The 19,849-nt window shown below is 41.6% G+C and overlaps 3 protein-coding genes across 3 annotated transcripts; 2 read left to right on the forward strand and 1 right to left on the reverse strand.

Annotated features, from left to right (window-relative positions):
• The first annotated feature begins 1,854 nt into the window (after positions 1-1,854).
• Positions 1,855-3,938, forward strand: LOC135491599 (zinc finger protein 862-like). The gene is made up of 6 exons (XM_064777571.1): positions 1,855-2,086; positions 2,521-2,781; positions 3,047-3,216; positions 3,309-3,464; positions 3,561-3,731; positions 3,885-3,938. The coding sequence occupies exons 1-6, from the start codon at positions 1,855-1,857 to the stop codon at positions 3,936-3,938; spliced, it is 1,044 nt and encodes a 347-aa protein (XP_064633641.1).
• A 7,803-nt stretch (positions 3,939-11,741) lies between these two features.
• On the reverse strand, positions 11,742-12,554 carry LOC135491600 (putative nuclease HARBI1). The gene has a single exon (XM_064777572.1). The coding sequence runs from the start codon at positions 12,552-12,554 to the stop codon at positions 11,742-11,744; it is 813 nt and encodes a 270-aa protein (XP_064633642.1).
• A 1,407-nt stretch (positions 12,555-13,961) lies between these two features.
• On the forward strand, positions 13,962-15,991 carry LOC135491601 (uncharacterized). The gene is made up of 2 exons (XM_064777573.1): positions 13,962-13,971; positions 15,531-15,991. The coding sequence occupies exons 1-2, from the start codon at positions 13,962-13,964 to the stop codon at positions 15,989-15,991; spliced, it is 471 nt and encodes a 156-aa protein (XP_064633643.1).
• Positions 15,992-19,849: the final 3,858 nt, after the last annotated feature.

Raw genomic sequence — 19,849 nt, forward strand, 5'->3', positions numbered from 1 at the left:
TTTCAGGCACAACAAACACAACAAAAGATGCTGTTGTGAAGCATTTTCACTCAAAGGCCCACGACATCGCGGTAAGGCATGAGAGAGAACTCACTGCAGAACAACATCATGAACATGACGGGACGACAGCTGCTAGTCGGACTGCTGGTACTGGTAATGCTTCAAAGCAAGCAGATGGCGCAACACTTCCAAAACAACCAAGAATCGATGACCTAATGCGGCACCAGGCAAGAGAGGCGTACAGAAAGCTGTTCATAACAGCTTACATGCTTGCGGCAGATGGCGCCCCTATGAAAGGTAAAAAAAGTAGAATGTTTGGCGATTTCCTGGGACTTGAAAACGATGCAGTGATCTTAGTAACTTTCTTAGTACTGACAACATCATTGCTTTGGTAAATCATCATTCTCTTTTCTTCTGTTAAGTTTTAGTCAACCAAGTTGTAGTCTGTCATTTGTCACTGGTCAGTCAGTAGGCCTAGCTACAGTACTCTAGCATGCGTAACACTTGCTATTTGTCTCTTTCAGCTTTCACCACTGCTGTCAAAATCCAGAAAGTGAATGGGGTAAAACTGATTAAAGGAGTACAGAGTTCTCAGAAAGCAAGAGGGTTTGTCCACTACATTGGCCAGAGCATTCGTCAGAAGCTGTCGAAGATCGTGTCAACCTGTGCATATTTCTCAACACCAGGAGATGGAAGCCAGCCCAAAAAAAACTGGGAGTGAAAAGGAACTTGTTTATATACGTTGTGTCAGGAATGGTACCTCTGTCTATTTATGCTGCAGCTCTAGCCAATATCGATGACTTGGGCAATGCATCGGCGGACAATGTGAAGAAAGCCATTGATGAAACCTTCATTACGAAATTAAAGTGCACAGAAGAAAGGTATTTACTCTATTTCTCGACTCATGTAGTTAGTGGTTGTAAGTCATATGCAGGGTTCTCCACTAATACATCAGTCCGGGCGCTGCGCCCGGACTAAACGCAAGTGAGACCATCACCGCCCGGCCTAAAATCCAGCGCCCGGTCAAAAAAAATTGCCGCCCGGTTGAAACATTCCCAACATACAACACCGAAAAGATCGTCGATTACTCTCTTCACTCAGTACTTGTGACCCATAACCCATAAATCACATAACCCAACAGCCAATTATCACGTTCTGTGCCGCGATCATGCGATATGAGCCTTTGAGGAATGCCGACAGACCGATGGTGCTACGATGGTGCCTACTTAGTATGTGGGAAATAAAACCAAGCGCCGCCATTAGATCTGTCAGTCATATGCTTCGTGCATTCCATTGGTTGTTTCTACTGACGTCACCGATCCCAGCCAGACCGCGCGCGTCATTTGCATTAACAGATTACGCTGGCTGAATGAAAGTGATGCCGTGCGCCTTCCCGCGCTCTAAACAAATTTGTTTATTTAAAGCAGACGGTACTACTGCGGATTGACGATAACTGATGGCTTCAAAAATAAGCAACTTCGAAGTGCTATAAAATGTAGACATTAGTAATATATTAAGTCTTTTGAAAATAAATAATTCAAACATCAAACAAGTCGTGTTGATCTTGAAGTTTCATTTCCTTTTGTTTATTCTTTGGTGGTATGAAGGATTAATGGGATGCATGGTGACTGCACTGAGTAACCCATCCTTACCGCCATATATAAGTTGATAAAAACAAGCAAAGGATTATTGTTTTGTACTTAGATTTTCACCAATCAGAATCTGCATTTGGCGACCAGATGCCGCAGTAAAGGGCCTGGGCTGTATATAAGAAGCCAAGCTGTGTGATCTTCATCCACTCGTAGTTTGGTAATTGTGCAGCATCAATCGATATTTACTCCGTTTTCTTCAATCATGCCCAAAGAGAAGGATATTCGAGGTTTTTTTTCTCAAAAACGAAAAGCCCCCGATTCGCCACCACTAGCTCGGTCTAGTAGCCCTCGATTGACCCAGGTGGACGTGGAAGCTGTGACTGAGCCGGATTCAGAGGATCTGACTTTGGTGGATGATGATCCTGATAGTGATGTAATTGTTGAGCCTAGAGTATGCGTGCCAAGAGTAACCAAAGCAGCTAGGCCAAGTTCTCGTACGCAAGTGACTGCTAATTAAGGGTCGGAAAACGGGCAGTCGATATCGGACCACTGGATTTGATTCGAGCTGGCTACGTAAATACAAGTGGATTGAATATAAAGAAGTTCGATAGTTCTAAATCAGGGCTAGTAGTCGCTGTCAGATATTTGAGTGAATCTAATAGGCCTAGTAGGCCTACTATATATATTTAGTTAATTCATTTGAAAGATAATTCTCGGGAGAAGTCTGCGCATGACATAAAGAAATAGGCTAGGCCTTATAGCCGAAGTTTGCAGGTTTTAAAATAGCGTCCCCCGTCTCTGTTAGATGAAATGTCAATTCGCCAAACACCTGTCCTATTGAAATCAAATTAGCAACCGGCATATTAGATTTGGGCCTTTTGTTTGAATATTTCGTTAAAAGTTATAGACAGAACATGTTTTTTTGCAGGAGTGAATTGCAAAATATGCATCCGGCATGGGCAGAATTCGAAGTCTGGGGTGCGCTATTGGACGTCAGTTGCATCCACAGCATACCGGGAGGATAGGTTGAACGACCATGCCAAAGCCATTCACCACCTGGTAGCTGTTGGACTTGAAGCCCAGCGAGAGGCCAACGCGAAGAGCGGAGGGGTTAAGGCGTCCCTTGGAGCCATGAAGTCAATGAACTGGCTCGTAAAGCAAGACACGGCCTACACAACAAAATACAAGAGTTTGCTGTCGTTGGTTAAGGACCTGGGGTGTAGTTATTTTGAAACGCTAAACGTTGATAAAGTAACTAATTACACCTCAGAGAGGACCATGCATGAAATGGTTATTTGTATTGGTAAGTTGAGGAAACGATCAGCTCAGCCTAATTCATTATATAATTATACTGAATCACTGGCAGCTCCGAGCATTCGATGACATATGCGTTTTGTTGTTTATTTAAGGCCTACTTCATTCATTGTCTTAATTATGTTCAATTAATATTTCAGGACAAGCAATTAAAGAAGAAAAAATAGAAGCCATCAAAAAGTCAGTTGTGTTTGCCGTCCTGATTGATGAGTCCACCGACATCACCACCATTGAGCAGATGTTGATTTATGCCAAGTATCTGGACCAAGCGACCGGGGAGACGAAGATAACTTTACTTGGGACAGAGGAGGTAGGCCTGTCACTCAAAAATAGCTTCCCCGCCGGCAATAATCAATAAACAAAAAAATTGTTTTCTTCAATTGGTGATCTTATATATTTCAGATGAGATCAGTGAACGCAGATAACATCACCAGGAAGTTAGTGGCGTTCCTTGAGGATAATGTCGGCCTCGATGTCAAGAAATTGGCGGGCTTTGGAAGTGACGGGGCCAGTGTTATGGCAGGGAGGAACAATGGTGTCGCAACTCAACTAAAGCGTGTAAGTTGTCTCTCAGAATAGATGGGTTAACGTTCTCTCTTAAATTCGTTACTGTCTGTCAAAATTAATGAAGATGAAGATCCGTTTCTGTTACAGCTTTCACCAATGCTTGTGAGCTGCCACTGCGTGGCACACCGCCTTGCTCTAGCCATGTCCGATATCGGGAAGAAGGTGCCATACATAAAAAAGTTCAATGAACTCCTGCAGATGCTGTTTCAGTTCTATGATGCATCGACGGTACACTATGCAGGTTTGAGGACAATTAAAGTAAGTCACCACTTTTAGAATTTATTAGGCACTCGTACATTACATTATTATTATGATAAATAATAATCCCAATTTGCCGGTTACTGACGTTGGTATTTTAATGTAGGCTGGCCCTCTACAGAATTAATGATCGTTTTCTTTATTTTCCTCCAGGAGGCAATCGAGGAACAAGTGCTCAAACCGAAACGAGCGCTAACAACCAGGTAGAGCTCGCACAAAGATGCCTGCCACACAATGCGCCAGATCCTGGCATCGGTCCCCATCAGTCTGGACAGGGAGGCATCTGAGAGATCTGACCCCAAGGCTATTGGGCTGCTGAAGCTGGCATCTGCCTGGAGATTCGTTGCCACGTTGCAGACAATGTGCGACATTCTCCCAAAGATTTGGGACCTGTCGTTACGTTTTCAGGTGAGCAGACATGACTGTAACGTTTAGGCCCCCGGGCAGCAGTAGATCACTAATTATATATACTGCACTGGAGTGGATGCGTCAACCTACCCTTCTGTTTTTCAGAAAAGAGACATCTCCTTCACCGACATTGGTGAAAAGATAGAGGAGACTGTCGGCCAGCTCGAGACGGCCCTTGCTGTACCGGGGAAGTACACCAAGGAGATCATGGAGATGACACAGCGTTTGCAGGAGGCAACGGATGTCAACCTGACGCATCCCATGTCGATGGAGGACTATATGAAGCAGGTAAGTTTATGAACTAAATGAAATGCTTTGCAAGAAGGATTTTTGATTCTATAAACCGGCTCCGTCCTACCACTAAATTGGGATGTTCAAAGCAGATCCTTTTCTATAAAATATTAATAAATATTCTTTCAGATTCATGATCCATTCATAAAGGCAATAATCGAAAACATCAAGGAAAGGTTCCCCAGGCGGATTTGATAGATAAACTCCGAATATTCGACTGTGACCCTAAACGACATCCAAGGTTACATCCCGTCACCATCCTTGAGGCTGAACAAACAAACTTTGGGGAATACGAACTACAGGTAAGTGACTCAAATTTGATCCTATCTATCTCAGAATAATAGTTTTCTTAAGGCCGTTACCTTAGTCAGAGTTACGTTTTTATTTCAGGAGTTAATCAACCAGTATGAGGAGGGCCTTCATTTATCAGCAGAAGACACACAAAGCGAATGGCTCAACCTCCGAACTCAAATGGTTTTGAGACCCGACCTATACGGAGTCCTACCAGAAACACTGAAGATTCTGGCTAAATCAGAAGTGTACCCCAACTTGGCTAAAGTAGCGGCTGCTGCTCTCATCATTCCAGCTTCTACAGCAGGTATAATACCTATGATTACATGCATTTTGAATGACTGCTCTAATTATGGTCTAATTCCTTAATAATTGCAAAGGCCTACCACTAGATTAAATCTTAGATTTAACGCATTTTAACGCAATTTAATTAGTGATCTACTGTTGCCTATGACTAGATTTAAAGCATTTTACTTTATTCTTCAGACTGCGAAAGAGGATTCAGCAAACTTAAGCTAATTAAGAACAGACTGCGGAACCGAATGCACCAGGACACACTCAATGCTTTGCTGATGGCAAGCATTGAAGGGCCAGCAGTGGATAAGTTCCCTTACGCCAAGGCCTGTCAACTTTGGGGTAATCTTCGCAACAGGAAGATCAACATCAACTTTGACAAGCTCTTGGCAGCACCGCCGTTAGAAGATGATGATGAGGAACTTGATGACAGCCTCGCCTTCGCAACCAGCTAGAAGAACAATGACATAGCACTGCCAATCGCTAGCTCACTGTGTGTTTACCCAGGCCTCTCCACTTCTTTGTAATACAAATTGTATGTATCTGAAATAAACTAAAATAAATATTAGAAAGAGATAAATTAAACATAGTCATAGTCTTCGCTTTTTTCAATTTCCTTCGTTACTTACGATAACCACATGGCTGTGCTAAAAATAGGCCCGCAACTACTAGTTGACGAGGCTGCGGGAGGTCAATGCATTTGATAGAACAGCCTGCTTCATTCATCCAATGTATGCGGAGTGGTAATTCTATTTTTAGCCATGTTAGCTGGTCTGCGCAATAGACGGAATGGACAATTGATATCTCGCTACAGAACTTGTGCATGTGTGTGAAGGCGGGAGCTTGTAATGTGGTGTCGGGGATTACTTTTTTGCTGGACTGGACTTGTAAATAGATTACTATTATAGGACCTAGGTCTATTCACGAGGTCATATGGATGCAAAAGCAAGTAATCAGGTAATCTTCTGGCCGCTATCATCCCCCTACCTCCCTTGCAATAATAATACCATATTAAAGCAGTTTTTGCGGAACTTCGCCGGCCACGCGGCCGGTACGTTACTGGTTTGTTTTGCGCCCGGGTTTTGCAGTGTCGTCACAAATGTTCCTGTAAGAAATTGCGTCCTTGAAGCGCATTTAAAACGGCATATGAAGCACTCAGGTGCCAGGAAATCGCATCTAAGCGGTTTCAAGTAAAAAAATTTTCTGGGGGAGACTACCCCAGACCCCCCGTTCGGTGGCGCGTCTACGGCGCGCACGTCGGGCTGCGCCCGACAGAATACACAGTATTCCTTAAGTTTTAATGATGGGCTAGCGCCCGGTCTGTTTCAGACCTAGTGGAGAACCCTGATATGGTCCTTGAACAGAGGTGTAGCCATATATAGCATGGCATTGTGTAGAGAATTAATTCAGGAAAGTGTGGAGTTGTGATATGAGGCATTAGCGAAAAGCAAGTAGGTGACTTTGTTCATATTCTGACTTAGATTTTTTTTAACAATATGACAATTTATCATTTATTTCTTACTTTTAGGTACAACAGTCACTTGGTTGGAGCTACTGCTGATGGAGCAAGTGTCAACTTTGGCCGCATCAACGGTGTCCTGACACAGATGAAGGCAGAAAGAGGCTGGTTGGTGACAATCCATTGTGCTCTTCATAGGACCGAGCTTGCCTTGGGTGATTCCCTGAAGCAACAGAAGCCTTTCAAAGACATGTTTGACTTCATGGTCATGTTGTTTTACATCTTCAAAAGGTAACTGCAAAGGCCCTAGGCGTCCAGGTGTATGTTTTTCCAAAGATACACGGGACAAGATTCATCAGCCACACAAATCATTCTCAAGAATTGGATCCCCCTTGCTATCGCCCTTGAGAACATGCAGGCAAATCATGAGGAGGGGCAAATGAAACAGCTCAATGCTAAAGTTAGGGGCATTGTGAAACGCCTTCATGATTTAAGATTCTTGGCCTATTGCAATTACTTGAAGCACGTCTTAGACATTCTGGGAGAACTGTCTCTGAAACTTGAGCAAAATCACTTGCTTGTCTTTGATGTTTGGCCACTGGTAGAAATGACAGAAGGCCAAGTTAATGATCTCTCACAGGATCCAGCAGATACTCAGTTATCTGAGGATGGACACATCAGGTCATCCAGTGTTGATTTCTCACTAGTTGATGACACAACATTGAAGTGTGACCTTGTTAACAATGGTGACAATAGGAAAAAAGAAGAGAATAGGTTGTATACCAGTGTCCAATTAGATGATATGAAGTTTGTTCAGCAGGCTGGTGAGGTGAGTGATGTCACATTGAAGAGGCAGTTGAATGAGGTGAGTGAATGTCTGAATTCTCGCTTCGATTCATTTCAGGGGGATGTCTTTCCAAACATGTGTTCGGTTGATCCAGCCAATTGGGCTGCAAGTCCAGAAGGTGATGTACCAAAGATTGAGGCAATGGCTGACCACTTTCAAGTGCCACTTCAAGCTGAAGGTTTTGATAGGACCAGGATTACTCGGGAGTGGAAAGACTTGCGCATATTGGTAAGAAATTACTATGCATCAGTATCTTCTGCTAGGGAGCTCTGGAAGAAAAAACTCCAGTACAGAAGGAAGTAATTTCCAAATATATGTCTTCTTGTGGAACTTGCATTCAGCATTGCAGCAACAACTGGGGTGGTTGAGAGTGGCTTCAGCCACCTAACCTCATTGCTGAATGACAGGCGCTTGACTACCAGACAGTTGAGAACTTGTTGCTTATCAAGCTGAATGACAAAAACTGGACTCCTCAAGACAAAGATGAAATTCTTGACAATGCTCTGGATGACAACATGCAGAAAATGAGAGTCCTTAGTCTTGAAAGCACCTCAGCAACAGGAACTCAATGGGCCTGTGGACAACTTGATGAAGATGTCGCATTGGATGACGATGATAGCGGCAGTGATTCTTCAGATGACGATTCAGATGCAGAATCTGTGCTTTCTTCAGATGACTGTCTCTTCCTCACAGACGAAGAAGAGGATTTGGATCTTGGAGATCTCCCAGATGTTGAGGACTTCTCCTACATTCTTGATGCAGACAATTCACACCCTGATCATGTTGAGGACCCCATTATTGATTCAGACCATACACACACTGAGGCTGACCCTACTGGTACTACTTCTGCTCAGTAATGCCTATATCAAATAGGTCTAGGTAAGTTCCAGCTGCTTTTCAACATGACTTAAACCTACAACTTGCTTTCCGTGTGATGGCATAGTAATTATGCCAGAGAGGCTGGGCTTGGCCTAGATCTGATAAACACTAGTGCTCGTTGATAGGCCAGGTGTAGGTAGCTTGTGTTCACGTCATTGGTGCCAAATAAACACGTTGCAATGCTTCTATACAAAGGATGGTTTTCAGAAAATAGGCCCTACATGTAGAATGTACTTTTTCTCTATTTAATTGCTTTCCCCCAGAGTATCTTTGGAATGCATTATATACATCCCTGTTTATGTCTACCCAGACCTAGGCCTATATCATTTCAGACTGGCATGGCATTACTGTCAGGGTCACATCTGATGAGGTGTTACTATGGGAAAGATGATTCTAAGGCAGTAAAACAATTCTTTGAATGTGACATTTGGGTCATTTTTTCACTTATCCAATAAACACATGCAGTCAGTTCCTGATGTTGGATTGCAGGCCATGAAAAAAATAATATTTTTATTGTCCATTATCTTTTACTGACCACATTAATTCAGCTTTATACTATGACACAACCATCTAACTTGTTAATAGAAATACAATACTGACCTACCCAAGACTTGCAGAAGCCCCTTTTATAATCACCGGAGGGTCATATCCCTACCACTGTCTGAGTTGAGGGACAATAAACCCAAAAATACTTTCTTTTCCCTGACTTGACTTAGTGACAATCTGATACTGATATGGCCTGTTTACCAAATATCAAGGACAGTTTCCACAAAGAAGCTTCAGAGAAAGTTCAGTTACACTCAGTTCTAAACCAAGCAGCCATCATGGCAAGTAATGCTGAAGACGATGAGACCCTTAATTTCATACGATTAAAAGAAATACACGAATTGCAGAATCCAAGGAAAAAACGGCCATCCGATAGTCCGAGTAAGCAGAAGGAAAAACGGCAGAGAAGAAAGGAATCCGGCATTGCGATCAGCAAAGTTCGGGGGCACATTGAATTTTCTTGTGATACGTCTGAGGAGAAAACAATACTAATGAACAAAATTGACCATATCAAAATGATACTTGGAGGAGGCCGAATTGCTGAGGAGAGCAATTACGCCCTACTGTCACAGGTTTTGGATTACTATGTAGAGAAGAATTTAGAGAAGGACATGACTAAGAGAAAGGAAGAACAGGAAAGGGCGAGTGACGTTCCACTCCCTGGATCGTACCATCATTGCAACGAAGACTCAATGGATGAGCCAATATTTTTGTGCACGCAATCCGCAATTAACAATCTTTTTAATCGTTTGCAGTTGCACAATTCTTCATGCTCCAAACCAATGTCTGGTAGTGGATTTAAAAACGAAGATGGACATATTGGGAAGTCTGTGTTCAGTTGGAGGACGAGCGTGACAGCTGTGCTGATGAAGCAGAACGACTGTTGAGTGTTGGTGGCAAGGGAGGGTTCGGAAAGTCACACCAAATGTTGACAAAATCCAATGCATACAGGAAAAAGCTCAAGCTCAAGCAGCATGACTTGGAGAAGTTGGAGGAGGAAGTTGATGTGAAATCTAATGAACTCAAACACCTCATGCACAATTAGCAGTGAACTGTTTGACAAACTGAGAACATATTAGTTGACATTGATTCAGATAACATTACGTTACATGCATCTTATGTAGAAAATATTTACCAAACTGATAACTCGTTGAGTGGACACTTCTATCAATCTACCTACAGAGTGTGGAGTGTTGAAAAAAACTCACAACAAAATATTAGTGCCAATGTAAATGTCAAGGAAGTGACAATATTTTTAGTTGTGTCATGCTACAAACTGGTCTCAAGTGCTCATTTCCTCTTATATACATGTATAGGAAAGAATTTTATCAAAACTTCTAATATATGATAAAATAATTCATCAAAGAACTATGGCTTTGTGTTATTCGATTGTTGTGCATGATTGAGGGTTTTGAGGGCCAGTTTTTATGCCATCAGAATGAGTACTGCATCTCCTGGCCTTTGCGAATTCTTTAGCTATTTTGAATTTTCGGTTAGAAATCGGTATTAAATTGGGGGTGAATGATGGCATTGTAAGGCATTACATGGGTATTAAATCCATCCTCCTTTAAGCTGCAGAAACCATGTAGCCATACATGTACCACATCAGACGAGTTCACTAACTTATCATCTTTCTAACTGTAGATGTACACAACACCAATAAATTTCCCAGCTTTCAACTATGTCAGCTATAATAGTACTTCTAGTACATACAGTTAATTAAAGTAAATGTGAACTTAAACTAGTTTCGTGTTTCATCACTAACTTGTGTTGGAAATATTAAAACTTTGCCTTTTTGGGGGCTACTTGGTGACATAAACAAGATGAACATGAAAGACATTGCGTAGTTTCTTTTAAATGGTTATTCTATCAACAGTATTATTTTTGATTAAACTCATTGATTAGAACATAAAATAAAGTACTGTTGATGGAATAACTTCTTTTTAAATGGACGCGATTTTGTTATCTGCATGTGGCAAACTAGCCCCCATAAGGCACAGTTTTACGGTATTTGAAAGTTTGAAGGTTCAAAGGCGATTTAATGATCACTTCTTTATGAAGAATTATCATGCTTATATGGGGTGTCCCAGAAAGTTTGCCGGTAATGTATTTAGGTAAAAGCGAAAATTTACACCTAGGGAGTTATAAAGTGGGGGAAACGAATGGGGAATATGAAAACTTTTTTCAGTTTAATGCACAAACGATATAATAGTAAATTTGCACTTTACTGAAATGATTTGTCGAATGAAGATAAGAAATAAATATGTGAAACTGTTGAACCCGACCAACTTTCTGAGACACCCTGTATAGATACATCAGTATCATGCTATTCGACCTTAATTTGCAAAGTGGTTTCTGATTATCCCATTTCTTATTATTTCACCATCGTTTGGGTTATTCGGAAGAGGAGGGTTCACGTCATTGTCTGGGTTGTCGTCGACATTTGGGGGTGCATTAGGCTGAAGGGGCACACCATTTTCCTCACATATGTTATGCAAAACAGCTGTAGCAGTAATGACTTTTAAGCATCTCTCTGGTCTCAGTGTTAGAGCTCCACCTGAAATAAGAAATAAAGAAAACTGCATTTTTGTCGAAGATTGTTAGTTCGGGCACAAACCGTATCGGTTAATTTGGTGAAGATGACGCATATGCTCTCAACACCTTTGTTAAAAAAATATACTGTTCAAAAGTACTTTTTGTATAGTTGCAGAAAGATTAGCCGGTAAAAACCTAGTGATCACCTTCGACACTCATAAGTGAAACTTAATAATAAACTGATGAAAATTTACGTCGCAGTTGAGCATTTGCACGAAGATCTGTTTAATTGCTTGCGCCTAAACTACAGGGTTACCCAATAAAATGTCCAAAAGCTAATGGATTCACCATTACATTTGGACATTTCATTGGGTCATCCTTTGTACAGAAACATATTCAAACTAGTAAGAAAAATTAGAATGACGGAAAGTTTTACCATTTCGGTGAAGGCATAACCACCTCATTTTCCATCTACCAAATGTCCCTTCAATCTTCTGTCGAGTCCTTCTGTGATTCCTGTTATAACTCCTTTCCGCTTCGTCTCTAGGGTGCTGGATAGGGGTAAGAAGCCAAGGGCGCAGCGGATATGCACGGTCTCCGAGCAGCTGGCCAACGGGAAATTCTCCATGCTCAAAACGTGTGCTAAGGTGACAATTATTCCAGATAAATGCATCATGAGTAGCCCAGGCCATCGGGCTACCAAATTTGTGAACTTCATGTCACTATCACATATGCCCTGAACGTTTATTGCATGAGAATGCTTTCTTGAAACATACGCATCTTCATGTAATGATGGTGTCACGATTGGCACAAGACTTCCATCAACACAACCGATCACATTAGGAATGCGACGACGCGGACTATAGAAGCCTTCTTTAATGGCTTGTAGTCTATATGGATGTCTAGGGAAGGTAATGACGTTTGGAGCGACTGCAGTGAGGGCAGTTGCTACCCTCAGAATTATACGGGAAACCGAGCTCTGAGAAATGCCACAGAGGTCACCACTCACATACTGAAAGTTTCCATTGGCAAAGTATCGCAATGCACACAGTACTTGTAACGTGGGAGGAATCGCATGGTTTCGCCGTGTGGGATGGTCTAAGTCATTCCCTATCATGTCCACCACTTCAAGCAACACATGTCGTGGCATGCGATATCGTTTGATCATGTCTACGTCATCGTACAATTCCAAAGGATGAATACGGTCCCTAATGATGCGATTTCGGCGTAAAGCCCTCCTGTTTTCGTCTTCGAGCAGCAATGCGACAGCCATTTTGCGTGCACTCATCTGATTTGCGGGAGATATTTCAGATCCGCGAGCTGCGGGGGGAGATGCGTAAAAAATTGCGTGCTCGTAATTTGCGCGTGCTTTATGAATCCGACTTGCGGGCACGCAAGTAGCTTGCATGAAGTTGGTGAATAAGGCCCCTGCAGTCCTCGGACCTGACTCTCTGCTAACCATTTGGCAATGTGGATTTCTATGTTGGGCTGGTGATATTATTTTGGTAAGTTACCCTGTACATGCTGTTTATGTTCCTTTCTTCAGAAATATATTGCTGAACTGATAGAACTGTTTGTAAGCTTCATTTCGGTGAAAATTTCATCCAAATCCTCCAAGAAATAAGGAAGTTATGGCCAATTTATGTCGGCAGTCAACTGTTGATTAATTAATTAATTAATTAATTGTTAATTAATTAATTTATTTATTTATTTGATTCTGTAGTGCATTCCATAAACTTTCAGCTGATTCAAACCTCATGGAATTCTGTTTACATTTGAGAAAGTTGTGACAGGTTAAAGGCATGACTAAGCTATTTTCCATTAAAAAGTGATCACACTCAAGTCTATTGTTTTTCTATTAAAACAAAGGAGACGTAATTACCCCGACTTTTAAAACTTCAAAATGCCATAACTTCCCTAATCTTGGGTCAATCCTCAATATTTAAAGACCATTTTCTTTCTTTATTCAGGCTCTTTCCATTGGTGTTAGTGTCGTGCATGTTCAGAATGTTTGAATTTTTTTGTCACATACCTAGGCTATGGAATGCCAGGAGTGCTTTTGTTTTCCATGTGTGCTTCAGTTCCCTCAAGCTTGGTTTGGCAGGCAACATCAACCACATGCGAGGAATAATGCAATTCGCAAAAAAAGGTACAAGTTATTCTGGAGGATGCTTGATCAAAGAGGGGCATGGTGGGATGACGAGATGTTCTAAAGAAAGGACAGAGGGCCAGAGATGCAAACTTTACTGTCTGGAGTCGGAGGGAGGTAATGCCAGATTGCGTGATTGACTTTGTCAGAGGATTGTACCCAAATTTTCCTGGGAGACCATACATGGGCCACAGGTGGCAGTAACGATTTTTATTGATTAAATCTCAATTCTGACTTTATTAGGAATATTTGGTGAATTCTATATTTAACTGATCTGTATATTATTTGGATTACACATGTTTTAACACTCTATTACGACTGACATGACACAACTTACTGTTGAATTGTGGAATATTATCATGTTTTTCATATAAATAATAACTCTGTGGATGTTTCTATGATGGATTTCTTGATATAGACTTTGGATAAAAACTTATCTATGAATGATTTGGATACACATTTGGATATTAGTACTGGAAATGAGAGATTTAGGTAGGAAATAGATATTTATGCATGCTCTCTTTACTAAGCATGCCTAATGGTATCCAAGCAACAAGAAAACAATAATAATGTCACATGACATATTCTGTCAATCAAATTTCTAACTGATCTTTGAATTTGCCTATTTTTCTCAAACAAGTGTTCTTTTTGACTGATTGGGAATCCTACTACAAATCCTTTTTTGGTTACACATACATTAGATATTCACGGAAAAGGGAATCATAGAAATTTTTTACATAGGGCAAAAAGTACTGAGTAAATCATGAAAACATGACAAATTATACAGGAGCTCTGTTTTTGAATTTACCTGGCTGCCATTTAAATACTTTGCCCACACCCCCTCCTTTTATACCGTGGCTGTAGGTTTAACCAAATAGTACTGACTGCAGTGCATGATCAGATGCCACCTGTATGAGGTAGGCAATGGTTAGATATATTTTCACTAGTCAAGAGCAAGGACAATGGTTTAAGATACTTTATACTAGATATACTCTGTTCTGGTTAGACAGTGTGTGTCGAGGTAATTCTTTTTTTATTGCATTCTTTGAACTAGTCAAGAGCAAGGACAATGGTTTGAGATACTTTATACTAGATATACTCTGTTCTGGTTAGGTGTGTAGTGTGCAGAGGTAATTCTTTTTTGATTGTATTCATTTTTCTGTGATCAACATGGCATCACCAACCATTTCTTATGTTCCTGTTCTGCTGTTACATTTTTAGTTTAAAATAAACATAGTTTTTGATGCAAATCCATTTTCTCTTGTCTCCTTCATTCCTGTTCCAGATTAAAAGCAGCATGCCATGGAGTATAGTTATGCCACACAGACTGTCACTGTCAGAGAGGAACCACCATTACCATATTGTAGGCTCTCATTGATATATTTGGCCGCCAATCTTTGCCCCCCTGTCTCAGTACATGACCCTTTGGTTGGAAAAGATCAAGAATACAAGAAAAGTCATGAATTACTGAAGATAGCTATTATTTATTTAAATCATAGCCAAGGGATATAATGCCTCCCGCAACATGCATAATAGCTCCTGCGGCAAGAGTTTACTGGAATGAAAAAATAGCTCCTGCGGCAAGAGCTTACTGGAGTGCAAAATAGCTCCTGCGGCAAGAGCTTACTTGAGTGAAAAAAATGGCTCCTGTGGGATATCCCAGGGGAGTGACCTATCTGTTGAGGATTGCTAGTACATGTAGTCTAGTATAGTAGTGGGTTAACGTATGCTGTCGCCATCTGGTGTTCTTTGTTCTTACTAATCATCAAGTGCTCTTCTGTGATTCTTGTGAAGGTGCTTTTATTCTATAATTAAAGACGATCCCGCCATGTTGGTGAAAACCTGAAGTTGCTCAATTTTTATCGCTCAATAAAACCACCAGTGTCGAGCGTTGAGCTTTGGTCCTCGACATTTTGGTGCCGAAACCCGGGAGTACAGGAACTGTAGAATCAGATACACCGGTTAGATAACCCTGATTCTAAGAGAAACATGGACGGTGGCAAAGATTGGGCGAAGGCGAGAGCCGATCCCGAGGGTGGCTAACACGTGCTACTAAAGCACTACGGCAAGCATGCAAAGATGCACGTCTACCATTTGCAGTGGGCGCAGCCAACAAGGTGGCATTAGAGGCTGCTGTAAATGACTTCGATAGGCATTTGCTTTCACTTGAGAAGGTGCAGGCTGAGGTTGAGTTGACTTTGACTGCTGATCAGTTGGAGAAAGATATAGATGAGGCGTTCGATTTCATATGCAATGCAAATAAGGCCCGACAAGAGGCAATGGTGCTGTTGGACGAGATTGCGAGGAAATCGAAAGAGAAGTCGAAGGAAGATGATTTTGGCGATAACTACAGCAGCCACGGAAGTAGTCACGGTGGTAATTCGGGAAGTGTTCGTCTTCCAAAACTCCAATTGCCTACATTCAGTGGTACGATAACTGAGTGGCAGTGTTTTTGGGATCAGTTCGAGGCTCTTGTTGATCTGAATGACACGATCCCGCAGATTAGCAAGTTCTCCTACCTGCAGTCCTTGCTGGAGGGAGAAGCGAAAAATGTGATATGAGGTTTAGCTGTCACTGAAGATAACTATGAGGTCGCCAGCAAGCTGCTTCAGGAACGTTATGGCAGGAAGGAGCGGGTTGTCTTTGCGCATGTGCAGACTTTGTTACAAACAAGTATGCCTGGACAAGGCCAGGCCAAGAGCGGTAGCAAGGTTTCTCAGTTGTGGAAGCTCCAAGACGACCTTTTGCTTCATATTCGTTCATTGGAGACGTTAGGAATTGACGGTGTCCAGTATGGTTTTCTTATGACCCCTCTCATCTTATCAAGGCTTCCCAATGACATTCAGATGGAGTGGGCACGGGAAGGAGAGGGCAGGGAGGCAGACTTAGAATACTTACTTGATTTCCTGAAGAAGGAAATAACCAGAGGAGAACGCTCGGAAACATTCAAAGTGTTAAATCCTCCTAGTGGAAAAAGTGAGAACTCTGGCAGCACTGGAAACGAGGAAAGGCCCGTTGTGATACCTACTGGTTCTGCGTTGCAGTCGAGTGTGGTCGAGGAAAGCGGCTGTGGAGTGTGTGGCAGAAGTCATGGAACTGAGAACTGTCGAACTTTACTCCGTCTATCTCATGAAGATAGGCATAGCAAGGTTCAGTCGAGCAAGTTGTGTTTTCGGTGCTTGGGCAAGTTTCATTTTGCTAAAGGGTGCCTAGCTAGGTGCTCAAAATGTAAGGGCAGGCATCACTCAATTTTGTGTTCGTCTGGTAAAACAAGGCCACCCAAGACGGAAACTGTTGCAAAGAGTGATTGTGTAAAATCTGAGTTCCACTGATCAGCAAATGCATTCTGCTTGTGTTTCAGGTGTTAGCAGGGTAAATACAGTATTGCAGACTGCTACTGTTAGGATTCAGGGAGAACAGGGCTCCACAGAGGCCACTCTTCTGTTCGATAGTGGCTCCCAAAGGTCGTATATGACCTCTTCTGTTGTAAAAAGGGTAAAACCCAAGTGGGTTACTGCTGAACCAATTTCATATGCTGTGTTTGGGGGTGGTAAGCCTAGTAAGGAGGTATTACGTAACATATACAATTTTCATCTTCAGGGCAAGTCTGGTGAGAGCATTTCAGTCAGTGCTACTGAGGTCCCAGTCATCTGCAATCCTTTGCACAGGCCCCTTGTTCCTTGTGAAGTCCTCAATCTCCTTGGCTCAGACGTGGAATTGGCAGACAATACATCTGTCAATGAGAAGATCAAGGTCGACATTCTGATTGGGCTTGATTTGTATTGGAAACTCATGATACCTCAAAGTGTACGGCAAGTAGAAGGGTTAGTTGTTTAGAAATCGGTCTTTGGTTGGATACTTTCTGGGTCATTTCCCGGTACCTCTAGCCATGGTAGACCAATCAAACCAGTTAAAAGGTTGGATTTGTAATTTACCACAAACTCGTACATATAGTGAATTTTCTGACTCTTGTTGTTTGCTCTTGTTAAACGGACTCTGACACATAAGGTTTAATTTCATAAGAGCTAATTTCTGGACAATAGGTACATAAAACATTGTATTTTTGGAGTCCATTTTATGGTTACTGTGCTTACCACTTGTAGTTTGATGTTGTTGCTCTCCCAATTTAGTAGGTAAAGTGTTAAAATCAACATTTTCATAAGATATAAGTGTGTTCTTTTCAGTCTGGATACACATGTGTTCATGGTAACTACATGTATTTGTAAATAAGGTTGCTTGTTTGTGGGTTAAAAAGAGAAACTATATAGTATTTGATAATTTTCAGATCATGTTGCTGATTCTACTTGTGTTTAGGTTTGCATAAGTTTAGTTACAGTGTGAATAGTGTATGTTGTTTAATCCGTTAATTCTTGTCTTAGTTGGTAATTATCAGCATTATTCAATTTGTCTCTCATTGCATTAGTGAATAGTTACTTGGTGTATGTAAATGAAAGGTAGAAAGCTTGAATGACTTGGTTGAGTTGCAGACAAGATGAGCATAGTAAGTTATGTTTCCTTGAATTGAGTGTCTTTCAATTTCATTGTGTTGGGTACTACAGACAGGTTTAAAGCAAGGACATTTCTACTTGTTGGGTTCCTGGTTATTTGGAACGTCAGTTGCTATGTAAGAGTTGAGTCATTTGAACTCCTGAGTTGATTTTCTTTGAAATGTTGCTTCATTTACTGTGTAATTTTGGAATATTATGTTTCACATCTATGTACATGCATATGATTCTTAAATCAAGGTGTTAAATTTGTCAGAAATGTGGCACAGCTGTTGTTATAAGGTCTCTAGTAATATAAGTTGGAGTGATACCTCTCTCCAAGGTGGGGAGTGTTGAGGATTGCTAGTACATGTAGTCTAGTATAGTAGTGGGTTAACGTATGCTGTCGCCATCTGGTGTTCTTTGTTCTTGCTAATCATCAAGTGCTCTTCTGTGATTCTTGTGAAGGTGCTTTTATTCTATAATTAAAGACGATGTTGGTGAAAACCTGAAGTTGTTCAATTTTTATCGCTCAATAAAACCACCAGTGTCGAGCGTTGAGCTTTGGTCCTCGACACTATCACTCCTGTAAGAAAATCTCCTGGTAACCATGAAATATCCCACATCGCTGTGCACTTCACCCAAAGAATTGCGTGAAAATGAAACTGCCACGGAGAATATTACGTTAGCTTCAACCAACCAGGAAACGAAAACCTGTTCAGTCCTTCTCAAAACCGCAGTCGCTGATGTCTCGGAAGTCATTTCTAGCCGAACTAGGAGTGCCATTATTTTATTCGACAAAGGAGCAACCAGATCTATCATTAGGAAAGCGTTAATGGACCAACTGCAGCTGAAACCAACGCGTACTGAGGAAATCAACATTTCCGTATTTGGTGATGACTCATCGGAGGCCAGACACTTTGACATTGTTGAATTCATGGTGAAAACGAGGTCAAAGCAAACAATCAAGTTGTCTGCTGTTGTTGTCCCAGATATCTCAACGCCCATCCGCAACCTGATCACACGGGACATCTCCAAATTAGCCTATCTCAATAACGTAACCCTTGCACATCCGCCCAGCAATACCGGATCCTTCAGTATTTAGCGATTATGAAATAACCCTTACAGTGGCCCGTGCAATTCACATCATGGCTAACACCAAACAAGAGGATGACATCACTCGCTTCTGGGATTTAGAATTACATGGGATTACACTGCCAGAAACCAAAGAGCCAACGAAGAAAGACAGCCTAGCCGCTTTCCAAGAATACATTGAGAAGGGAGATGAAATGGCCAGGGCCATTGTGCTCACCTCATGTGGAGGAAAGATGGATAAAGAGCATGGTATTGTGTCATGTAGTGTTAGGTTTGATGTAGGTCCAAGCAATTACAATTTCCCCAAAATGGCCAATTTACAGTACATTCGACCTCTGTGACCTTGAAAAGTAGGTCAAATCAAAGAAGACCCGGGTGACACATTGAATGGTTGTTGAAATTAGATCTACCTATGATATAAAATTGGTGCCAATCGGGCAAGTCATTACTAGGAATAATGGCATTTTGAAGAATTTAGGATTTGACCCCCTCCCTGGAGGCCAAACGGCAAATCAGATCGCACCAAACTTCGGTACCTGAGATCACCTGACCAAGGGGTACATGTGTACTTAATTTGTGATCAATAGTCATTGCAGTTAAGAAACGTGCCATAGTTACGGCCTGACGGCCAATTTATGCCATTTGACCTCTGTGACCTTGACAAGAAGGTCAAATTGAAAACCTGTGTGACATATACTGTATGGTGGTTAGATGTACCCATGATATCAAATTGTTGGCAATCGGGCAAGAAGTTAAGGAATAATCACATTTTTAAGGTTTTTAGATTTTGCCCCCTGGTGGTCAAGTGGTGAATCATATTGGACCAAACTATGGTCCCTG

The sequence above is a fragment of the Lineus longissimus genome, chromosome 7 (assembly GCF_910592395.1).
Source record: "Lineus longissimus chromosome 7, tnLinLong1.2, whole genome shotgun sequence".
In the NCBI taxonomy this organism is placed as follows: domain Eukaryota; kingdom Metazoa; phylum Nemertea; class Pilidiophora; order Heteronemertea; family Lineidae; genus Lineus; species Lineus longissimus.